Source organism: Dromaius novaehollandiae, chromosome 8 (genome assembly GCF_036370855.1).
Source record: "Dromaius novaehollandiae isolate bDroNov1 chromosome 8, bDroNov1.hap1, whole genome shotgun sequence".
Lineage (NCBI taxonomy): Eukaryota > Metazoa > Chordata > Aves > Casuariiformes > Dromaiidae > Dromaius > Dromaius novaehollandiae.
In genome coordinates this window covers 33,017,816-33,040,866 of record NC_088105.1, presented here as the reverse complement: position 1 = coordinate 33,040,866, position 23,051 = coordinate 33,017,816, and the positions used below count along the sequence as shown (strand labels likewise).

The following is a 23,051-nucleotide window of genomic DNA, read 5'->3' as shown; positions in this document are numbered from 1 at the left end:
CTCAGCATTCTTGAATATTTAAATATTCCTGTCTGCAAAAAGCCAGTTCATCAGATGGACGTGCTTCCTCCTCAAGCTTTTCAGTCTAAGTGGAAGCAGGAAATCCAACAGCACAAACAGGAAAAACTCGCAAACGTTGGTGAATACATACAGATACAGTCTCCTTTGATCCCAGGGGAGATGCTGAGGAGATGAGTGGGCTGCCCCAGGAGCAGCCGGGCCAAGGCAGGTGTGCTGAGGTGTGGAGAGACAGCGGCTCCCACTGCCACCGGTCCCACTCAGGACACAGCCTTGACACAAGCAGCCGCACCAACCCGTGGGTCTTCCTGGGGCGATCAGAGAGGCGCCGCTGCCCTCAGCCCACATTTTCAGAGGGGAGAGCGGCATCTCCGAAGATTTCGTCTCATCCCTCCACGTTAAAGATGACTGGGGCTGCTTCAGCACCATCCCCTCAGGAACCAGCTGCGGGGCGAGGGATTGCTCTTGTTAACGGCTGACACCAGGTAGGCCCAGCCTCATTAGGGACAGCAGCGTAACGGAGATGCGATCAACTCCTCCCCAGGACGCACCACGTTTGAGTGATTTCGTGACATTTGGGGGGGGGGGAAGGGGGTAGCAGGGCCGCTTGGGACTGTCGGTCTCTGTGCTTTCAACTGAGGCGCGCGCCCCGCAGCTGCGCGCGCGGCGGCCGTTGGGCGGCGGCGGCCGTTGGGCGCTGAGAGGCGGCGGGCGAGGCAACGGCGAGGCGGCCGGCGGTGGCGGCGGGCGCCGCGCGGCTGCGGCTGCGGCTGCGCTGGGGAGCGGGCGGCCCCTGGCGGCGGCCCCTGGCGGCGGCGGCGGCGGCGAGGCGGGGGCGGGCTGGGGAGGCTGCGCGAAAGTTTCCGCCGGAGCCCGAGTTTGGCCTCCGCGGCGCGGGTATGTGCCGCCGCCCCGCGGAGCAGCGCCTGCCTTCCCGGCTGCCTGGCGAGACCCTCTGTCAGCAGCGGCTCTTCCCAACCCTTCGGAATCATGTAAACAAAAAAAAAGTTTTTTTTGTTTTTTTTTTTGTTTTTTTTTTGCGATTCCCCCCCACACCTCCTCGCAAACCGGCAGGGCGGGAGGGAGCTCCGAAGTGGCTTCTCCGGTCTGCTAAATAAAAGCATGGCGGAGGCTGGCGATGAGCTGCAGCCCGGGAACCGTCCTCCCAAAGCATCCAGAGACTGACAAACCCTGAGCCAGAGGGGGTGGGGGTGGAAAAGGGCGGGAGGGGGGAGCGCAAGGGAGGGAGGGGGCAGCCAGTCCTTCCCTTTGCACTTGTCAGATGCAGATGGGACTGGCAAAGTTTGTTTGAATAAAAAAAAAAAAAAAAAGGCAAAGAAAAAAAAAAGGGGGAAGAGCAGGAGGAGGGGGAGGGAAAAAAAAAGATCCTAGAAATCCAAAAAGGCTCATCTGGGAAAGAGAGAGAGGAGAGAGAGAGGAAGCGGGATGCAACTCAACCTGACGCTGATCTGCTTCGTCTTCGGGGGGTTCCTGCCCGACGCCGCGGCCCGGCGGGAGCAGATGGACACGGGGCAGTGCGACCTGCCCCGCTCGGTGAGCCGAGCCGGGCCGGGCCGGCCCAGGGGCCCGCGCCACCAGCGGGGGCGCGGCCGCACGGGGCAGCCCCGACGGGGATGCCCGGCTCGCCGGGGAGCGGCGAGCCGCCGCCGGGCGCCGCACGCGGGGACGGGAGGGGGGGGGCGCGGGAGCGGGGCCGCCCGGGGGGGGGAGCAGCGCAGCGGGCGGCCCCCCCCGGGGTGTGTGGTTGTATGTGTGTGTGTGTGCGCGCCCAGCCTCGCACGGGGCGCCCACGGGGCCGCCGCGGACACGCGTGGCCCCGCAGGTGTGGCGGTGCCCCGGGGGCACTGGCCCGGCAGAAGCGGGGCTGCGGCCGGGCCGGGGAGCCCGGTGCCAGGGCAAGTTTGTGCCCCCCGTGCCCGCCCGCACACCGACTCTCCGTGGAGGTTGGCTGCTTTGTGCGTATATACACATGCATGCACTGCATAAAGAGGGCTTCTCTGTGCAGTTAAACTGTTGTATATAGAGAGATGTATACAGAGCGATAAGGCCGTTTTGGTGTATGGGGTGTCTATGCTGAGGCTGTGCTATGTGCATTAAGGGAATGTGTGTGTATATAGATAGAGGGGGTCACTGCGCGACTCCTGCTATATTAGAGCCCCTTCACACATTCGCTGTCTGTGGCTTTGCATGCTCATGAGCTTGGCTGGGGTTTGTGGGGGGACCCACTCCCCCTTCCCTGCAGGCAGTCCATGCCCATGTCCCACAAGCTGCTTGCTGCATGTGATTGCCTCCTGCCCTCACTTTGCGCCAGGGCGGCCCTCGCCGCCCTCTGCCCCTCTGTTACTGACCAGCCCCTGCTCTCCCCGCAGCAAGGAGAGCTCAACTCCTTCCTCTGGACCATCCGCCGCGACCCCCCTGCCTATCTCTTTGGCACCATCCACGTGCCCTACACGCGGGTGTGGGACTTCATCCCCGACAACTCCAAGGCTGCCTTCCACGCCAGCTCCAGTGTCTACTTTGAGCTGGACCTCACTGACCCCTACACCATCTCGGGCCTGGCCAGCTGCCAGATGCTGCCCCACGGGGAGAACCTGCAGGACGTGCTGCCTCGGGAGCTGTACCGCCGCCTCAAGCGCCACCTGGACTACATCAAGCTGATGCTGCCCCACTGGATGACCCCAGATCAGCGGGGCAAAGGGCTCTACGCTGACTACCTCTTCAATGCCATCGCCGGGAACTGGGAGCGCAAGAGGCCCGTCTGGGTGATGCTCATGGTGAACTCCCTGACGGAGACTGACATCCGCTCCAGAGGGGTGCCGGTGCTTGATCTCTACCTTGCTCAGGAGGCCGAGAGGATGAAGAAGACAACGGGTGCAGTGGAGAGGGTGGAGGAGCAGTGTCACCCACTGAACGGGCTCAACTTCTCCCAGGTAAGGAGGTTCCTGGGCCTCTTGGTGTATCCCAGGAGGTGGGGGCAGCTCTCCTCAGATTTTGGTCAGTTAATGGGGGGGACCCCAAAGCCTGTTGCTGTGGAAAGGGGTGGCCCTCTCGCAGGCTTCAGCGGCCTTTGCATCAGGCTGCCCATTCTCCATCACGGTGATCAGTGCTATGTGTGAAAAAAGCGTGATGTGTGCAAAGACGGTTACACATTTATCAAGTGTATGATCTATTTGAGAGGCAAATGTGCATGGCGGAGGGCAGGGAGTCCAGGATGTGACAGTGTGCGTCCGCTGGCTTGTCAGCCATGGGGAAAACTTCCAACTGTCCTACCCAGAAGCTGCATAAAAAGGGTTTTCTTTTTGTTTGTTTTTAAATAAAGCAGCTTTATGGTACTTGTCAGGAAGAGGATAAAGCATGGACACTGAAAAAAGAAATTTAACATTGTCCAAATAGATTTAAGTACATGCAAACTGTGGGTTTTCTTTGTAGTAGTTAGTCCAAGTCAAAATAAATTGGCTCACATTGCCGTCATGTACTGGGAGAAATGAAGTCCTTAATCTGACTGGATTTTTTCCTTTTAGAACAGGTGAAGTTCAGAAAAAGAAAAGGATGTAGATTAAGAAACAAAAGTTACTGGTGTAACTGGACTCCAGAATGTCTTTCAGTGGATTTAGCTTTAAACAACCAAATACACTAAGCCAGGAGATCTATTTCATTTCAGTGGATTAATCAGGAACACAGTCACAGCTATTGACTTTGCTTTGTGAAACTGTTTATATGAAATCAGATTTACTAGAAATTCAGGAAATGAATGTGTGTGGAAGAAAACAAATAATGCAGGGGAGATTTAAGATGGTGCCAGTTACTGCTATGGTATTTCATTTTTAACTTGCTTTTGTTGATGGTTTTAGATCCAGCCATTTCCAGTTTTATCTTTCTTTCCTAGTTTGAGCAAAAAAATTCTTGGTGATGTGTGAATAAGGATTATAGGACTGATCTCTGATGTGATTAAATTGTCTTTAGAATACCTTCACCCCCTTCTCCCCTGAATGGGAACTGCTTTAAGAGTCTAGCTTTCACTAGCATTTGGTTCACTTGATGTTCTCAAATGTAAGTCTAACTCTGCACACAGACTTCACATGAGAAAATCGGTTGCATATACATCTGGAGGGATGCTTTTGCCTTTTAACAAAATAATAAAAATAAAAGAAAGGCCTAGACATTTGCATTAACATGCACATAAAACAAGGAGTTAGTTTTACCTAGTTCTCTTCTAAAGGTTTAACTGCCTATCCCCTCCGTTGAACCCCTTCTTTAGGGGAAATTAAAATAATTAACCATTCCGGACACCCAATAGTCTTTCAACAGCATTTGATTGTATTAGGTCAAAACCAGCAGTTAGAATCAAGCACATGAAAGCACTTAGTTAAAATTCTACCACTTGGGAGCCTTTTAAATGTGAATCTTATTACACTATTTTTCTTTTTTGGAGAGAAAGGGGGAAAGGAAAGAGGATAGAGTACAAAACACGCTGTTCTTACCATGATTTTGTTTTCCTCTTATTCACTACATTTTAAATAGAATAAAAAATTTCCTCTTCATTTTGCTACAATAGTAAACTAAAAAAAAAAGCAGCAAAAGTATTACTGCCACAGGTAAGTAAATGGCAGAAGGTTCGAGTATTTATGCAAAAAGTTTGAGTTGATTAAAAAAATACATCATGTTTTAATTATTACAGAGAATTGACATTACTACTAAAATAGATCAGCATTCAGGAGAATTTTTCAAAGTCTGAAGCAGTTTCTGGGAACAAGGCCACCAAAACAACATGCAACAAAATTAAACAAAGCAAACCAGATATTTATTTTCTTGCTTCCTCTAGATTTCATGCATCCTGACACCTGGCTAGTTGTTTAACAATAGTAATTTGTAATGTTATCACACTGTCTGGCAGTCCTACTGCTTGGTGTATTACTGTGCTAATTTAGTGGAGTGGATTACTATTGCTAGGTTTCGCCTCCTAATTCCAGGTCTTAGAGCCTTCCTTAAGCAACACGTAATTAAAACACACTAAAATGGAAATCAGAAATTGAGCAGCTTTTGTCTTGTAGGGTGTTTGCACAGTTCGATGAGAACATCTGTGATAAATTACAATTCCAAATCTGCTAAGGGCATCAGCAGTTTTTACCTGTTTTCAGCATTATTGTTACAAGAATACTGCATTTAATTTCAACATTTAGAGCTCACATTTTAAAACTGTGTCTTGCTGAATCATGTCAATGCTTTTGTTCCCCTGTCCCTGAAGTCCAGTGTTTTTGCCTGTAGCAAATTAAAAAAAAAATAAAATGTCTTTTTCCTCTTCTCCTCAAAGGCAGCTTTGTGCTACTGCAAATATTTAATCTGACTACATGCACCAAATCTGTTAATCTGATACCATGAGGAGGAAGAAATCTAGGAGTGGTCCCGTTGTGGTACTTGATTTTGATCTGTTCAGAAAGAAAGCGGATACACTTGCATTTTTGACCAAGAACGTTCTTTGAAACGTTCTGTGCATTGCTTTGAAATGTTGATTGTCTTAGCCGGATGAAAAGATTAAGGTGGCTCATATAATTGGCTGCTTCCTGGAGAGCCAGCTCTTGCAGGTAGAGCGTAGCGCATTGTTTTCTATTGTAAGCCTAGAAACTTTGTAGTTTGACACTCTGCTCCCCCTGGAATTTCTGTAACGTATGTTGTGCTGCTTTCCCAAACCTGCATCACTCATATTGTCCTGCTTTCCCAGTGACCGGCTACTTTTCTATAAAAACTCTTGGAGCATCCTTGTTCCAGTGACTCCAGCAAGTGTTGGTGACACAAAACCCAGAAGCAGACCCTGAACATTATGTAGTTGATGGTAAAAGCTTCTAAATTGCAGCAATAGGCTGGGTGAGAAGCCCTGCAGCAGGGGAGTTCGGATGAGACTTAGGTCAGATCCAAACTTCACAGCTCCTTTTCTTCAAGTAGTTTCAGGGTTTTCATTGAAGACAAAACCAGAAAGGCCAAAGACACACCAAGGAGAGGAAGCAGACACAACTTTCCCACCTGGCAATATAGGTGTTTATTTACAGACTGACCTCAAAACTGCAAAATAGAGCAGGGCCTGGACTGAGCTGGCAGAGGGGCAGGTGGCATTCTGGCCCTCCCTGGTGGGAACCCTGGGCAGAAGCAGTACAGTGCTGGGTGCACGGGGGATGCAGCCATGCTAGGCTGGCAGGGCTGTGTGGATGTGTCCCTACGTATGAAGGTGAGGGCAGGAGAGGGTCAGGCTTCCCCCTCCTGTTTGGGACCCTTACACAGGCCTGTGGTTAGAAGAAACTTTCCCCAGAATGGCAAGTGCTGTCGTTTGAGCAAGGAGGACTTTGGAGGTAGCTCCTGCAGCTGCCCGGATCTGGCTCTGATTATGGCTCCCCTTTGGAGAGGGCTGGCAGTGGGATCTCAGCTCTTCACTGTGGTGGTAAATGCCTGAGGATAATATCTTGTTGGCACTCAGAGCCAGTAAGGTCAGGAAGGCAAACTCTTACTCCTCTACCCAGACCATCCTGCCTTGGGGAGGTACATGGTAGGCATCCCTGTACCTTCGTCCCTCCTGCATCTCTTCTTTTACTGCTCAGGCCTGTCTCTCTGCAGGGCTCACAAACAGAGACCGAGAACATGTCGATATTCCTTCCTGATTGGGATTCTCTCCCATCCCATCACTAGCTCGCTCTCATCAGGGAGAATCTGCATTCAGCCAGTGCCGGATGCCTTTAATCCTGAGGTCTGCAAGGGGAATTTTTTATAAGGAGCCAACATTATCCTGATATGTCTATCAGAGAAGTCATTAGACCAAATGGAAGCAACAAAAAAACCCTTTTCTGTTCCTCTTCTGGTCTGAGTATTCTGTGTCCTAAATCTGAGTATTCTCTGGCCTGTATCACTTCAAACTGCAGGGGGAGATGTTAAATATCAAACCAGTGTTGATTGGATCAGAGACTGCCTCAAAGAAAGAAACCTTAGACTGTGCCAGATTAAACTTCACACTTCACCATTCTTTCCCTTTCATTTCTTTGCCGCCTCATTCTCTGCACAAATAAACCTTGTCTCCCTACTTTCTACCAGTGAGACAGCATTCAAGGGGCAGAAATGACTTTGTTAACAAAATCAGTCTTCATTTCCCAGGTCCTGCTGTTCCATCAAACCCTGGGACATGGCAGCTTTGATTACTCTAGTGATAGGATTAGAGGAGGAACAAGTGCTGTTTAATAAAAGGCCAATGGGTGGTCCATCAAGTTTGGTCACTGACAGGTCTGAAGTCTTGAAGCTGGACCTTCAATGGCAAAACAGCATGACACAGTAATACATAGGAAGGGCCATGGCTTGTGGACTTGCTATTCCATCTCACCTATCCCCTTAAAAAATTAAACATTTCTATAATCACAAAGCTGAGATCTTCCGAGCTGATAGAGCTGGTGTAACTGACTTAAAGGAAAATTTTCCTGTTTATGTTAATGAAAGATCCTGGCTCAAAGTTTTCCAAACCAGATTAAAGGGCTCAGTTTCAGAGCCAGTTGACTTTTGACAGTCTGTGTAGTTTATTTGAGATAGTATTCTTGAATGGCATTTTTTTCTTTGTGGAAAAGTGTTTTTGCCTAATAGAAATCTCGACAGTTTTTGCTTTCAGAAGAAATTCAGGCATCATCAAAAGGGCAAGAGTCATCAAAAATAGTTTAATGTATTCTGTTTTGATTGCTGAGTATTGTTTAAAGAAATGTAGTTAAAAGGTTTGATTATATATGGATGCATGTAGTTTTCAGCTTGCTGGATTTAATTAAACTATCCCCCTGCCAGGGTAAAAAAATTCCCCCAGTAAAATTAACCTTGGGGTAGAAATTCATACAGCAGAAGTAGAAATCATTCCATGAACTCTCTTTGAATACTAATGGAGCTGCTTTACATCTTTACCAAGGAGAACTGTTGAGGGTGAAACTATGCAGGTATTAAAATTACAGTAGTCGCCGTAACACCTGAAAGGATCAGCAGCTGACATTTTATAGCTGTAACTGTGTGTGTTGCCCTTTACAGCCAGATATGTGTGCTTCTTCCCCATAGCCCCCTTGAAAGGCCCACCCTGGCATTTGAGGCCTATTGAGAAAAAGCCAGTCAGTTAATGATGGCTCAGGGGGCAGCTGGCTATTTATCTACTGTATTTATTGTATCTATAAATGGAAGAAGTGTTTATAGAACAGGTTAGGTACAAGCCCTTCCTTTCCCTCTAATCCTTCATGCCTCCCTTGGTAAGATCCAAGCCCAAGACAATTGTATCTGCCTCCCATGAGCCGAGCTGAGGAGGTCTGTGTTACTCGATCTGGTTGCAAAATCGAGGGTGCTGCTTGTGATCTCTTTGAGGCAGGAATTGCATCTTTATAAGGTGGGCTTTGCAAGGAACAACCCCCCCCCCCCAAACCATGGCAAACAAGCCCACCTTCAGCGTAGTCCCTACCATGACCGAGGCCTCTGAGCGTTACTAATCGTTACTAATGTATAAAAGTCAAGTGGCAGCAGAGCAGTGCCATGTTTTCGACTGCATTTTTGGCAAGGAATGAATAGAGCCCTGGCCCCTCAGTGTGCCATCCCCTTGGCTCCAGGGTGCTGGTCCAGCACCAGCCCAGTGAGGGCTGGCCTGGTCCCGACAGTGCACTGTGGCTCTGCTGCGCTGTAGCCCTCCCACGAGCCGCTGCTGAGGGCGCAGTGCTGTCATGTGTTTTCAGCTGAACACACTCCCTGGAGATATGCCCTGAGCTTTGCTCCAGGGGAGGAGGATCGGAAGAGGGGCTGGGTGCCAGGCCCAGAGTGGAGGGCCAAATCCATCCCCCTACCTAGGCTCTGATATTACTTTCAAATGCTGGTGGGATCTCCCCTGAAGCATTTGGCCACCTCCTCTGAACTCTTTACCCAGTAAGTGTAAAATATGCCCCTCTTCACTAAATGGTTTTCTCTTTCTCTGTTCAGTGGCTGCTGTTGCTTTCTGATGCTCTTGCAACAGCAGTCAGGATCCTACCCCCAGCGAGCTCTGCTTATAAACAGAACAAGCCATTGACCTTAAAAACCTCAAGTATAGTGCAACCTACAGTCCTCAGAAAGTCTTTAACAGCCTCCCCTCAGCTCCCCAGTAAGTGGCAATCCACATTATAAAGCCTGCCCACATCGTTCAGGCTAGTCAGAGGTTCCTGTACTGAAAAGGCCAGGAATGATCTTAAGCAAGGGCACTCATTCACCTTGCACTCCTGTGGAGACGGAGGTCGGCAGCAGGGCTCCTGTCAAAGCATATTTGGGAACTTCAGAGGGGTGTACTGTAAAAGAACAGGTTTCCTCTGTGCTAGGCCTTACGCTTCAAATCCTCATTAATCTCTTCACTTTCATTAGGAGTTGATGAGATAGGTAAAAAGCCAGAGCAGAAATCATAACGTTAATGCTTGAGCCACATGAAATTGGTGTGATTTAATTGGTGTGATTTCTTTCATCTTTTGGTCCTGTTAATGAGATCAGCACTTGCTTGGACAGGGGATTTTAAGAAGTCTCCCCAGAGCACGCACCATTTAAATATGCACAAAGCCAGAGATCTTCAACAAGGACCCATGTTTTGGGCATTTGATTTTCTAACTTCCAACAGAAAGCATTAGAAGGACCTTATTTCACATGGAAACATAGGTGCCTAGTGCCCACACACTTTTCCAAATCCTCCTTTCAAACTGATAAGCAATTCAGAGCCTAGGTGCTTTTAGAGGTAAAATCCACAGAAAGCACAGGAGAGAGATTACAAAACTTCCATACCTTTCTGAACCTTTCAAATCCTTTATGAGTTGAAGTCCCTAAGACATTTTTCTTAACACCACAACAACCTGCGGACCTGATGTTCTTTCTATAACACATAAAGCATTATGGTTTCCAGCTTGCTTAATACACCAGGAATTAAACTGGTGACTACGGAGCTTAAAACTGCAGATACCACTGCTTGAGCTAACTGGCCAAGTTTTTGTCCTGGAATTGAAATGAAGTTACACTCTGCAGGCTGGGAACAGATGTGCAACTACAACACATGACTGATTGCACCCCTCGCATCAAGGGGTAGTCATAGCGTCTCATTCTTCTCCATGGATTTGCTTTCTCTGGTGCTCACAAGCACATTACAGCTGCTTTTGTCACTGTTGTATATATTGGATCTCGTCGTCATTTAAATCCATATGGAATTAAGTGACATGGTTGATACCTGTGTCAGAAGTTCAGGCAGGAATTAGCATATATGACTACTGCTTTTATCACTAGTTTTTCTAACAGCAGTCCTTACCATTTGGGTTTCCAATTTTTAGAGCTTCTGCTGCAAGTCATTTCAGGACTTCTAGCACAATATAAATGAAAATTGCTAAAAGGTGTAAATTAAAGCCATGTGTTCAGCATTTTGGGTTGGATGTTGTATGAGTTGAGGAGGTTCATTAATAAAAGTATTTTTAGTTCGAATAAGATCAAAGACCTTAGATTTTCCGCTCTGAGGGTCCTTTAACACAGGCCTAGACACCCCATTTCTCATCATATCTAGACTCCTATAGGCCAGTTATGCCTGAAGAACTCATCATCCCTGAAATATTATAATTAGATTTGTTACCAGTGGATCACCGCTAATTACCTCTGTCTAGGCACTGCAACAACATTGAGGGGTGAAGAGTCTTGCAGATGACAAAAGGGAGTTTTATTGACTTCTTCAGAATCAGGATTGTAGCCCATACCTGTGGATTGTGGTGTCAAATGTAAATGACCATTGGATATGAACCAAATCCTGTGTGTTGTACTCATTCCAGAATGTCCCTTGGAGCCGGGGATAACACTGGACCATTCCCAGAAACTCCTGTTAGCACACAGAGAAAGGATTTTAGAAAAGAAAAAAAAATGTCCTGATTTCTTCTTTTCCTAGGCTCAGTTAATATTAACGTTATGAAGCCCTTCAAATGAGTTCCAGTCCACAGGTTGTTCATATTTGGGTTTCCCTGCAAATTTACAGAGTCCGTTAAGATGCTGATTCAGGCTGCTTAACACTGTTCAGAAGAGCTAGCAGTTCAGCCATAGCCAAAATGTTAGTTATAGCAACACAATTAAGGGAATAAGACTAAAAGCTTTAGATTTCCCCCAGTTTCCATGAAACTGGCTTCTTCTACCCTAGCTCTTATATCGGGGCACCCATTGGGAGACAAAAATGTCCCCAGTACAGAAAAAAGAAGTTGCTGCCTGCATAGAGCAGAAAGTGAAATTCATCAGGCTCATTGCCTGAGCCAAGAAATGAGAAAAAGGAAACAGAAACCTTCAAGTTATTTTCAAACCTCTTTCCATTTTAATAAAAGTCAACTTATGAGGAACACAGGGAAAATATTTCTTTAAAGTGGGAGATTCTATGCCTCGACTGTACCCCCTCAATATTTTAGAGACTGTATTAAATCCAAGGTCTCCATTAAGCTCCCTCGCTTTTGTTAACAATCACAATGAAGACTGATTATTCTCTATACACTTTCTGCCACCACACAAATTTTGCTTTTCTTTGATTTCTTTCAGGCTTTTCCTATTACAGGTGACAGCATAATAGTGATGGAGAATATTTATTTAAATGCAAGACAATGCTCACAGTAGAGAGATTGCAGAGTCAGCAGAGTGTGAGGGCGAAAAGGTGATTTGAGAAATATGCCCAACTCTTTGAAGGTCTTTGTATTTCTGGCACTTGATTGATTTACGGTTTTAGAAATCATCATCAAGATTAATGTTATTCCAGAAGTGAAATGTGGTAGGATACATCCCAGTGTGCCGCACTGGCTCTATGGCACTGGCAAAATCATCACAGCACTGTTAATTGCAAAAGACCTAAGGCTTATATCACATGAAGAGCTGGCCATGACATAGAAAAGAGCATTAGGAGCCAACTGGGATGCTAATTTGTGGTTTGCTTTCAATCTCAGTTAATTCTTTATTTTGGGGATATCACAGGAGGAGGAGAGAGGTAAGTATGCTATAGAGTCTCAAAAATTATTGTTTGCATAAGAGTTAATTATACAGAAAATCTTTCTTGTTTGTATTGACTTTCCTTACTGGTTAGCCCGGGAAAAGGGACTAGAAAAAATATCCTTGAAAAATCTCATTATTTGCTTGTTGAAGGAGATGGCTTATTAAGATACAGAATCAAACAAAATCAAGTTTCTAGTACCAAGTTATGGCCAAAGCAATTCTAATATGTGTCTGGCTTCAGACAGCTGGGATGCCGTATTGGTAGAGCAGTGCAAGAATGAACTGAGCTCCATTAGTTCCTGGCTATGAAATGAAACCCCTGTTTTGAGTTTTGGTCAGTGTTCATGTTAACAGGGAAATCACTTAACCCCATGAAAATACAGGTTTGGATAGAAACAGGCTTATCATTTTGACCTTGAAGTAGTGGCTTAGGAGTATGAATGAGGAACAGAGATAAACTCTTTCTGCCTCTAGACGGCTATCAGCCAAGCAGAAGCAAAACATCCCTTGTAGTGGTGAGTCTTTGTGGGACCTTTAGGAAGTGAACTTGATAATGGACTCTTACAAAATACAGTCCATTGCCACTAGTAATACCTGTACAGATACTGAGAAAAGATCAATGGTTTGAATGGGCCAGAGGGCTATGTCTTCTCACTTATCCTTGGCCACAGTGTCAGCTTTTGGTCTGCACTGAGTTACCTGGGCACCAACAGTACCCAGGAATTTGGAATTGCTCTCTGCTGTGGTTTGCAGCAGGTTTGAGAGGTGTGCAGCTGGCCACCCTTTTCAGGGACTGTAAAGCAGCAATTATTCATGGTTTAAAACTGTTAAAGCTGGTGTATAATGGAGGCCTTATGGTAGGCTTGTGGGCATGTGACATGTTGCTGCAGGCAAAGTACAGGTCTCAGGAGAATTGGTTCTACTCTTGGGTCTGCCACTGAGCAGTCTTGGATAAATCCTGTTCCCCATTTTGGCCTCAGTTTTCCCATCTGTAAAATGGGAGTAATTATACTTTGAGATCTCTGCCTGAAGGGCTCTAAGTTGGAGCTATATATCAATGCTTCTGCTTTAGAAATCCATCGAAAGTATGCAATAAGGTCTGTGGCCTCCCTGTGTTATCTGAGCCCCCCGCGGCCTTTAATGGATTTACCCTTGGTCTGTTTACAGGATCCCCATTATTTTGGGACCATTATCCCCATTTTTCAGGGATGATTGGGGTTCAAGTGGTCTTCCTCCAGGGCTGCTATAAGGAACACAAGTCCTTTGGGGAGAGTAATGTCACAGGCTGTCTGGCAACACAGAATTGAAGAGACACATCCCATCCACCCCAAAAAGTCCTAGGGAATGTTGTTTTCTGCAAGCAATTAAGTCATAGGAGGTAGCAGCCTTTCTTCATGCATCGCCTACAGTCAGTCCTTCTTCAAGCAAACTTAAGTTGAATTCATTTGGCATTTCTCCTTTCTCTTTGCAGAACACCAGGGAACTTTTTTTTTTTTTCTTTCTTTTTTTTTTTTTCGCTTAAGGCTGTGAGTATCAGGCCACAAAACCAGGTCATACCATTCTGGAATAACCCAGGTCTTCTCATGGAGAGATGAAGTCTAAAGGGTTGAGGCAGCAGGCATTCACAGGCATGCAACGTTATTCAACTTTATATATTGGCTTGTGGCTGTATGCAGACTTGCACTGACTAGCTCTTCACCGAGCTAATTGTGTGAGGCCAGGGAGGATTTTCTTTATTAACTCAAGTGGCTTGGCTGTGAAATGAGACATAATGTACAGTATATAATTCAAGCTCACTTTCAAAGGCATTTTTGGTGAAGCTGGGTATCCAGAGACCTAAGCCTTTAACATACATACATTTGAAACACACTCTAGAAACTTAGTAATTTAAGGCCAGCATTTACACTGGTTCGTGTTCCAGTAATGGAATAGTGCTGACTTAAAAAAAATACTCTATTTATATCTTAATGCATAAAGGTGTTTTTTTCTGAAACATAAACTGACTGCTTTGAGCACTTGCTGTGTGTTAATTATGGTTGGACAAGCATGCAAGGGACTTAGCATGCAAAGACTTCAGCAAATTATGACTGTGAAGTTTAAAGAAAACATAGTTGGGCACTAAATTCAGTGCTTGATGTGCATTCTCAAACCTCCTGAAAGTAGGAGTTGTCCAGAATCACTTGTAATACGCCTTTGTGTCTTGGGTACTACGAAGAGCTAAAATCTCCCCAAAACTGTTGTATTTTGGCCAAGGATGGATTTTGTCATTACTGACAAAGCGATCTCAGTGGAAGATACCTGTGGGAATGCAAAACACAATCACCAAAACCCACACAAGATCCCTTATCATGCTCTCTCTAAAGCTGTTGCAGATTCATTTGAATTACACTGGAAAGATTTATCTCTTATTAATGGAGTGCTCTTCATTTTTTAAAATTGAGTTGTTGTGCAACACATCAAGTAACAATGTCATAACACATCGTAAATCAGTTTGTTCACTGAAGGATTCTAGATGAGTTAATCTAACATCCTGGACACAGTTCATGAGCAGTTAATTTTAGCAGTTCTCTTTGATATATATCAGTTAAAGCAAAGCAACCCTAGCCATTATGGAGTAGAGTCAAAACTGGTTAACAGCAAAGCAAGTACAGACAAAGATTGTTCAGAGATAAAGCCTCTGGCAGATCATTCAAGGGATCTTAGCTTTTTATAGAACAATCGTAGCTCTAATACCAGCAGTGCAGACACTCTGGGACAAAGAGAAAACACACACACACACAAAACCACAGAAAGAAAACACACACACCACTTGGTACTTGCATCTAACAAGCAAGTCAAGCTAAAGTTCACCAACCCTGATGTAGTTACAAAAGAACTCCATGGCAGGCAATGAGATGGGAAGAAATAACCCAAAAAAGGCATTCAGGAATTATTCCCATTGTTAGTGGGAGAAACTGAGAACGTTTGATTTGAAACACAAATTCATCCAGCAGCCTGCCAAATGCCATTTATCTCAAGGTCATATAACATAAATAACCCCAAGAGTTAGCTCTAAAGCGGAGAAGCAGGAGGTAGCTAAACAAAAATAGGGGAAGAGATTCCTCTCTCTTTCCTGTGGATGTTCAGCATGCTACTGACACATTTTCAAGGCCTGGCATTAGTAACATGAATCTAAAGCATTAAGGGTAGAAAAATACACCAAGAGCAAGAAGTACAGCTGAATGTGGCACCGCTAAAGAAACTTGTTTGAGAGCAAGCCACTAAGCTGTCATGCATTTTCTTCAAGTATTAGTCAAGGAATCTAATTTTAAAAAGAAAAAATCATCCAGAAAGAATTTTCCTTTTGGAAGTTGGAGTCTGAAAAGATTGATTCCTGTTGTATGGTAGAGATGACCAGTATTTATTTGCTTGTCAAGGTGTGTAGTCACGTGCATTTTCTCTTTCTTCCCACACACCAAGTACCATAGCCGTCTTACAATTTCTAAGAGAAATAGACAGGCTTAGCAACTGTCAGGTCTAGTAATGCATCATCCCTACCAGTCAAGGAAGGAAAGGGTGTGTTTGGCTGTAATCTCTTAGACCTGAGAGTATAGCTTTGAAGATACCAATAGGAGAATCCTCAAAAGACTTGGCACAAATAGGTCACTGAAGACAGCCAGCAGCAGTGCAAATTGTACTTAAGCTTTCTATGCAACAGCTTAGTGCTTCCAAGTGCTGACTACAATTCATGAGCCAGTGGAAGCACGTGGAAAAAACAAAGACTTGTATCATCACCAGCGAGGAGCAGAACAGTGATACTAAAAACAATGATCCCCGAAAGCCAAGTTGACTGAAGACTGAAATGATATGCACTGGAGGAGACTCTGTGGTTGCTTCAGTGTAAACCCTGCCTGCAACAACCAGTTCTCAGTTTCATTGCCTTCTGCTATGATTACTAGCTGTAATAGTTTCTCTTACAGTTCTGGTAACAGCAGCATGTACTAGTGGTGCTGGAGTTTCTGAATATTATTATCAGGGTATGTCTGTGCTGGGTTCCAGCCAGGGAAATAAGCTAGCTCAGCAGAACTGGACTCATACCAATATCCAAATGCATTTGTCTGCAGCTAACTTAGAGCGCTCTCCCCTGCATTGCAGTGGACAGTGTAGGTATGCCTCACTTCTCTGGGATAAAGCTCAGTGTAGTTCCCATTCAGCATAAAACAAGTAGTTCAGTCCATGGAGCCCAGGAACTCAAGAATTACCAAACCCATATTGTTATGGTCCTGGAAACTGGCCACAGACTCTTTCCCACTGGCTTATGTAGAAAGGAGTTTTGTGTAGCCAAATAATTCATGAAGAGAATTAGGAAGAAAAAATGTTAGTCAATATTCTTCTGATTTGTTTGTGATTTAGATATGCTTAACAAGCAGGCTGAGTGGGGCTATTTGTGGTTTCATGATGAGTTCTTGATGCAATCAAGAAAGGAGAAATAAACCTGGTGAGTCAGAAGGAGAGTTTTGAATGGAAAATGGTTTGATTCTGCTGTGGTTCAGACAGCATTCCTAGAAATCACTATGCAGAGTCCTGAACACCAGTCCTTCAAAACAGAGAGAAAGCAAGTTGGGCACTGGCTAAGACCTAGAAAAGCCTGTTTCTGCAGGATTCTGGAATCCTGATGATTAATATATCTATAGGGCAGTTTTATATCTATAGATCTTACATAATAGGTGGGAAACTGAGGCATGAGGAAGCATTTTGGAGGAAGATACTGAAATGAGGCCTCCAGGGTATCAGTACTGTCCCTTCTGTCCTTAGAAGCTGAAACAACCTAAACATGTTAATCCATTTTGGGCTAAGATTGTGGTTTATCCATCTGTAAATTTCTCTTAACCCTTTCAACTTCTTTAATTCTCTTAGAAAAATAAATATATGTAAGTGGAGGACCTAGAGTCAATGAAACGGTGAGGTGAATGGGTCATGTGCAGAAGTCCAGGCAAATTGCTGTGTCCAGCTGGTATCAGAATATAGAACTGAACAGAAATAAAACCCCACAGTTCTTCAGGGGAGGAATTATGAGACACATGTCCACTCCCCATCTTTATACTCCATTTTAGTCCCAAATAAAGCTGATTTTTCTCAGACACAAATGCTCTTTAAAAATGGCAGAACACGTGGGATTGCATTATTAGCAGTGAATCCAGGCCACTTGTCTTGCAACAACTTTTGTTAAGGGATTACTGTGTTGAAAATCCACTGATTTTGGCACAGGCTTTAGAACTCAGCAGTTCCACTTTGCATGTCCTGCCATCATGCAGCAAGCGGACTCTTGCTAGACATTGCAGTAGGGCAGGCAGTTGGCTTCTCCCAACCTCCTTAGGTTTCCAGATGTCATAACAAAATGAGAGAGAGAGACTTAGCCATCTTCCATTTGTTTACGCTGGAGCTGCTAGGCAGAGACCAAGCCACAACACTGCACAGCTTTTCAAAAAGGACTTAATAGGCCTCTCTGTAAACAGATCTAAATATTTGCTCTGGTGACATTTATCGCATCACACGTCTGGCGTGAGTGTTTTGTCCTTGTTTTGCTTGCGTGTTTGGATTCTCTTATAAACATTAATGAAGTGCTTGAATACAAATGAATAATCCCCCCCCTTCTTCCCACCCTGGAAGGGAGGGGAATGGAAGGGCATGAAGTAATAATAGTTCAACCTTCAACCCATAATTGCTCAGTACATTTTGATGACAGCTTTCATTCTCACATGCTTTAAAAGACTTTATTCGTTATGCACATCCACACACAGGGCATTGCACCTTTCTTCAAAGGCAGCTGCGTCTGCGTTGGGGGTAGGAGGCAGTTAGCGCACAGCAGTGCGTCGTTTATGTTTGACTGGTTGTAGCAAGTTGTCCTGCTGTGGGTTGCCACCAGAATGGCAGCCTTGTGCCCCATCCACATTGTATTTAGTGGGCGAGAGATAGGAAATTCCATATATTCTTCCCAAAGCATATCTCCTTTTGGTTACTGGCTGGACAGAATAATGAACCTGAAACACTTTCAGTCTGACTTCATATAGCTGTTGGTATACCTCCCACTGGAGAACTGAGGTCATTCATTAGGTATTATGTAGTTATCTACAGCTTGAATATGACTGGAGACAATGTGCTTCACTGTAACTCCTTCCATTCTCTCAGTGCTTTTATGCAGGATATAGGCCCAAGAAAGAGGGTTGCTTGGTCCAGCTTTTGGTCCTCTCTTTAAAGGAGAGGCATAGAGCATGAGTATGGAAAGACTGACCAAATCTTAATTCCCCAGGTAGTTACCGTGGGGCCAACCCTTTAGGATCCTTCTGCATGGCCTAGGGTGTGAGGCCATAAAATAGATGTCGGGTGCCTGTTTCCTGCCCACAGAGGGATGAAATTATGAAGCATCAAAGCTTCATTTCTCAATCAGCTCCTGACTGAAAAAAACACTGTGTATCTAATTCCTGTGCACTTCCAAATGCCACAGTATCTCCATGCCCAATGAACTATTACCAGCTCCTGCCAGATAGGACAGTGCTTTGCTCAGGATTTTTACAGAGCATCTTCAATTTCCCCAGCTGGGCTTGTAGAAGCACTGGTGTGGCTTGCTTGGAAGTCAACAGAAAAAGAAACACCATATTAGCAAACGGGGTCTCTTCAGAAATTCACCAAATCTGTGCAACAAAATACTCAGTTCCTTGGAACGGAGAGAGGTTTGAGAGAAAAACTGCTGCATTTATGCTGTGAGGCTTGAAAGTAGTAACCCATTCCTAGAAAGTAATCAGGAGTTCATTCTGTAAATGATTAAAAAAAAAAAAATCCTGTGCAAGACATCTGTGGGTTTGTTGTCTGCAAGAATACTATGTGTAAAGGATTTATTTCCCAATAATCGGGCTTTGGGAAGTCAGGATTAATTCCCAAGAGGAAAAAAAAAAGAGTCTGTTTCCTTTATCTGAATGATTAGGTATTAAATGGGTTAAAATAATACTGTCGTTGGATCAGTATGTATATTAAACCATTCAGTCTGCACACACTTGGGCACTATTAGAAATAGCCTGTCAGCTCCATTAATTATCAAATTGCTTGTTCCATCTATACATTCCATGCATAAATCCATATCAGCTTTGCCTCTTGTAACTGTATTTGTTTATATGAACTGGAACTCTCAATCTTGAGGAGTCTAAAACGTCCCTTGAAAGAATTTTCTTCGTCTGCGCCTACAGGGACCCAGACTAATTGCTATTGAGAGGATGCTCTGTGGGGTGCTTTTTGGTGGGGAGCTGGGAGTAGCAAAGAAGAAGGTTGAATATCTTCAGAGGTGTTCTCTTGTGACTTTTGTCCATGTTGATAATTAAAGTAAGAAAGGAGACTAAAATTTTTCCAGATATCAGCAACTGTCCAGTGCACACTGGGAAAAGAAGAAGGCGGGGAAAGGGACAGAAGAAGTATTTTTGCTGATATTTTTGTCATCCTTTGTCTGATGTGCCAACACTAATGAAGGCTTTCTTTTTTTTCTTTTTGCTAATTTATAGTCCAGTGCACTCGAGGGTCCCTGTCGCTCAAGCATTCTGCCTCTTGCTCATTTGCTGGAACACAAACATGGAAGTGTATTTGGAACTCACTGGAGCCTTAAAAAAACAAAATTAAGGCAAGCTGCCAGATCAGAATCTAATACACAACATATGTTTATGGGGTTATAGTCTCTTGCCATGCTGGCTTTAGCAGCACTCCAATACGAAATAGAGTGAATACCTTCGAAGACCTTTTATCATCCATCATGCTTATCAAAATAGTAGAAATACTGTTTTTGTTTTGACAAACGTGCATTTTCTCTTTTCTGCAGGCCTTTGAATTCCTTGCCCCATTTGGGATCAATGGAAGAGCGTGTCCTTGGTCTTGTTTGTCTAGTTCTCCTCCTCTTCACAAGGGCTTATCTGCCTCAGGGCTGACCAGGTTCATCCATCAGCTTTGCAAGCATCCCTGAACAGGATCCCTGGTCCACAAGGGGAGAGTAAAGTTGTCCCTCTTCTGTCTTGTGTGTTTGTAGAAAGGGGTGGTTTAAGCTAGCTCAGGTAACCTCAAGCTTGTCAAAATGGAGAACGTGCCATTGGTTATTACTCAGCTCAGGCCGTTGGCTATAAAGGATTAGCCAGCAATGATTCAGTTTACCTGTTGTCACTTTTTTATATCTCGAGTTGGCCATTATCAGGTTTGAACCTCAATTTAGAGACAAAGGAAGAGCTCTGTAAACATATATAAGCCATTTCCAGTCCTGGAAGATAACATCGGGCTAGTTCTAGACAACATAAAGCCAAACCAGCCCCTTAGTCCTGTTTGCTACAAACTTTAGCCCTTTCTGGAGAGTCTCCAGCACTACTGAGAGGCTAGAGTTTGGAGTAGCTGATGAATCATGCTAAGGCTCTGTGGTTCCCTTCTGGGCTCTGCTGCCTGTGCCTTACACAATCTGGTATCTGTTCATCCAGCAGTGCTTCCACTTAATCCACTGCAAGTTATGAGCATTGAGACTGCAGTCTACTGCAGTGGAGAGCTTCAAGGGCTCTTGCTACAGCCCCAGATTTAGCACTGAGACAAGGGCAATGCTGTGAGGTAGAGAGAATGGAAAACATGAGCGGTTACACTAGACTCCTGTCACCTTCTGCAGCTGCCCTGCCACAGGTACTAGGATGCAGTAGAAAAGGTGGAAGGCTGCTGTAGCAGCAGCTGGTTGTGGCCTACAGGATGGGCAATCAATGGCAGTTTGCTGAGTCCAGGAAAACTAAACTTGAAGTGTCTGAAAATGTGGTGGGATGAATAGAAATCTGCTTTGGTAGACGTATGTGGCTCTGAAAGAGCAGTAGCCAGAGCAGCTACAAGCCCAGCACTTTCCTTCTCCTGATCATTCTCCATGTGTAGGATATGCCTCACATGATCCATGAAGCATGCTAGGCCACCTGGGTCCCATGGGCTCTGCATGCACTATTCCAAGCTTATCAAGGACTGTGATTGCAAGCTAGCTGTCTTAATATCTGGGGCTTCAGAGACAATCCAGACATGGCTCTTTGTGTTTCGGTTCTTTGCATGCAAGATGGGTAAGACATTAGAGCTATTTATTTTTGGAAAATGCCTTTTTTAAACAGAAACAGTGCTCGTGTAATTATCTTCATTTCAAGGGAAAAAGGTTTCTTCAAACATATCCATTTCAAACTTAAAGTGAGGCTAGGAAAACCCAAGAGTATCATCAGCAAAACAACAGTCTGTTGACTGACCCAAATGGACATTTTTGTGCTGTTAGTTCATAAAAACAGATTGAAGATAGAAAAGACTGAATTCTCAACGTTTTTCCTTGGATACAACTGTTGTTCCCTGCCCAGTGCTGGAAAGAAGCAGAGAGGTGGAAGTCTTACAGCAGCTTTGGATGTGTATGTTAGTAGAGGAGAAGGTCCTTGGGTGCTTCCTTAATGGAAGACAATCCAAGGATACCTAACTAGCAGGTCATATGGGATGGGGTGACTTTGCCTCTATAAGGTGAGTTCTCTGTAGACGTTAACGGAGTTACAGTGCTTCACAGCTTAGGATTTGGTCTTGCCCATATGAGGTTTAATACGTATTTTCATTTGTTTCTCAGTGGGTCAGATCACTTTGTCTCTGCGTACATTTAGTACTGCCACATACTGTAAACAGCCATTGTTCTTGGTAGTGTTTTCTCATCAGAATGGAGAGCAGGAAGTTTTGGTTTCACCTCAACATCTGGTCAGGGAGGTCTGTCCTAGATTATCTTAACTAGAAGTTAATTTGGAAATAAGAACCACATATATGGAAGCCACATAGGCCCTAGTTTAGATACAGATCTTACATTTCTTGCAGCTCCAGGACTTTGCACTTCATAGCTCTGATGACCCAGGTGTCCTGTCTTTACTCTTTGCCCACAGACAACCAGCTTATCCATTTCTTTGAAGAGACACATTGAAGATGTGGTCATGGTTCTGACTTTCAGTCCCCCTTCTTTGTCTTTGCTCGCAAAAGAGGTCTTCTTCCCATCCTCAAAGAGATTAGGTGACTGTGTGCTTGGTTCAGCTTTTCAGTCAGAAGTTTTGCCTTCTGCTTGTAAGGTTTGTGCTTGTTGCTTGGTTTGAAAGCAATTTATGTATCTGTTCCCCATGCTGTTTCATTTATGCATAGCTTTATTTGACTGGTAAGTGCAGAGTAAGGTTTAAAAGAGTCAGTAAAACTCCATGTTGGCTAATTCCTTGGACGTGGTGACTGTTGGGACAATGACGTTTCCTGAGCATGTGCTCTGTTTCCTATATTTCAACAGTATTCTAACTCCTAACCACTTACTCTTTGCAGAAGGCATTTACTGTATGTTTTGTTGCTGCCCAAATGCAGATGTAGGTTTAGGATTATGAATTTTCAAGTTTCCGAGAATCAGCATGGGTTTTAATGCTCTTGATGACACAGCCAAATAGTGTTGTTATGATAAAATTCAAATTTCATCTGTGAAGCACCTCTTTCTAGTGTTGCCTCATGCATTCTCAACTAGCAACGTATTTCATTGTCTTAGTGACTTCCACTGTTGGAACTTTTTCCTAGCATATTTAAGGTTTTCCTTTACTACTTCCAGATGTAGTCCCTTGTTTTACCATTCTTTGACTCTGTAAATATTTTTTCTCTGGTGTTAGTGCTGCTCAGTTATTTGGGTAGAGCTGTCATGATATTCAAGATCATGGTCTTTTTCTATCAGGAGAGATTTATTAAAGAAAACTTTTACAGCTACAGACAAACAAACAGGCTTCTGCAGAGATTGAATTTCAGTTTTGTCTTGTTTGTTAACCAAGACTCATGCCCTTTTTGAGGCAGTTCGTAGAGACACCTCGTGGCTGTCAGGGGCTCTACATAGCGCACTGCAGTCATGTCAGATTGATTTATAGTGAACCTTCACATCCAGAGTCATTCATGAAAGAATTACGAGAGAGACTGCCAACCTGCTAATTAAAAGCTAGGAATGTTTAAATTCTGTT

At 44.6% G+C, this 23,051-nt stretch overlaps 1 protein-coding gene across 2 annotated transcripts in view; it reads left to right on the top strand.

Moving 5' to 3' along the window:
* Positions 1–1,131: 1,131 nt before the first annotated feature.
* The window catches only part of TRABD2B (TraB domain containing 2B), a 315,314-nt gene continuing 293,394 nt past the window's right edge, over positions 1,132–23,051 (top strand). For both annotated transcript variants that reach the window (XM_064516186.1, XM_064516185.1), the window contains exons 1-2: positions 1,132–1,572; positions 2,409–2,969. In XM_064516186.1, coding sequence (XP_064372256.1) covers positions 1,465–1,572; positions 2,409–2,969 — 669 coding nt within the window. In that variant the 5' untranslated portion in view covers positions 1,132–1,464. The remainder of the gene's footprint in view (positions 1,573–2,408; positions 2,970–23,051) is intronic.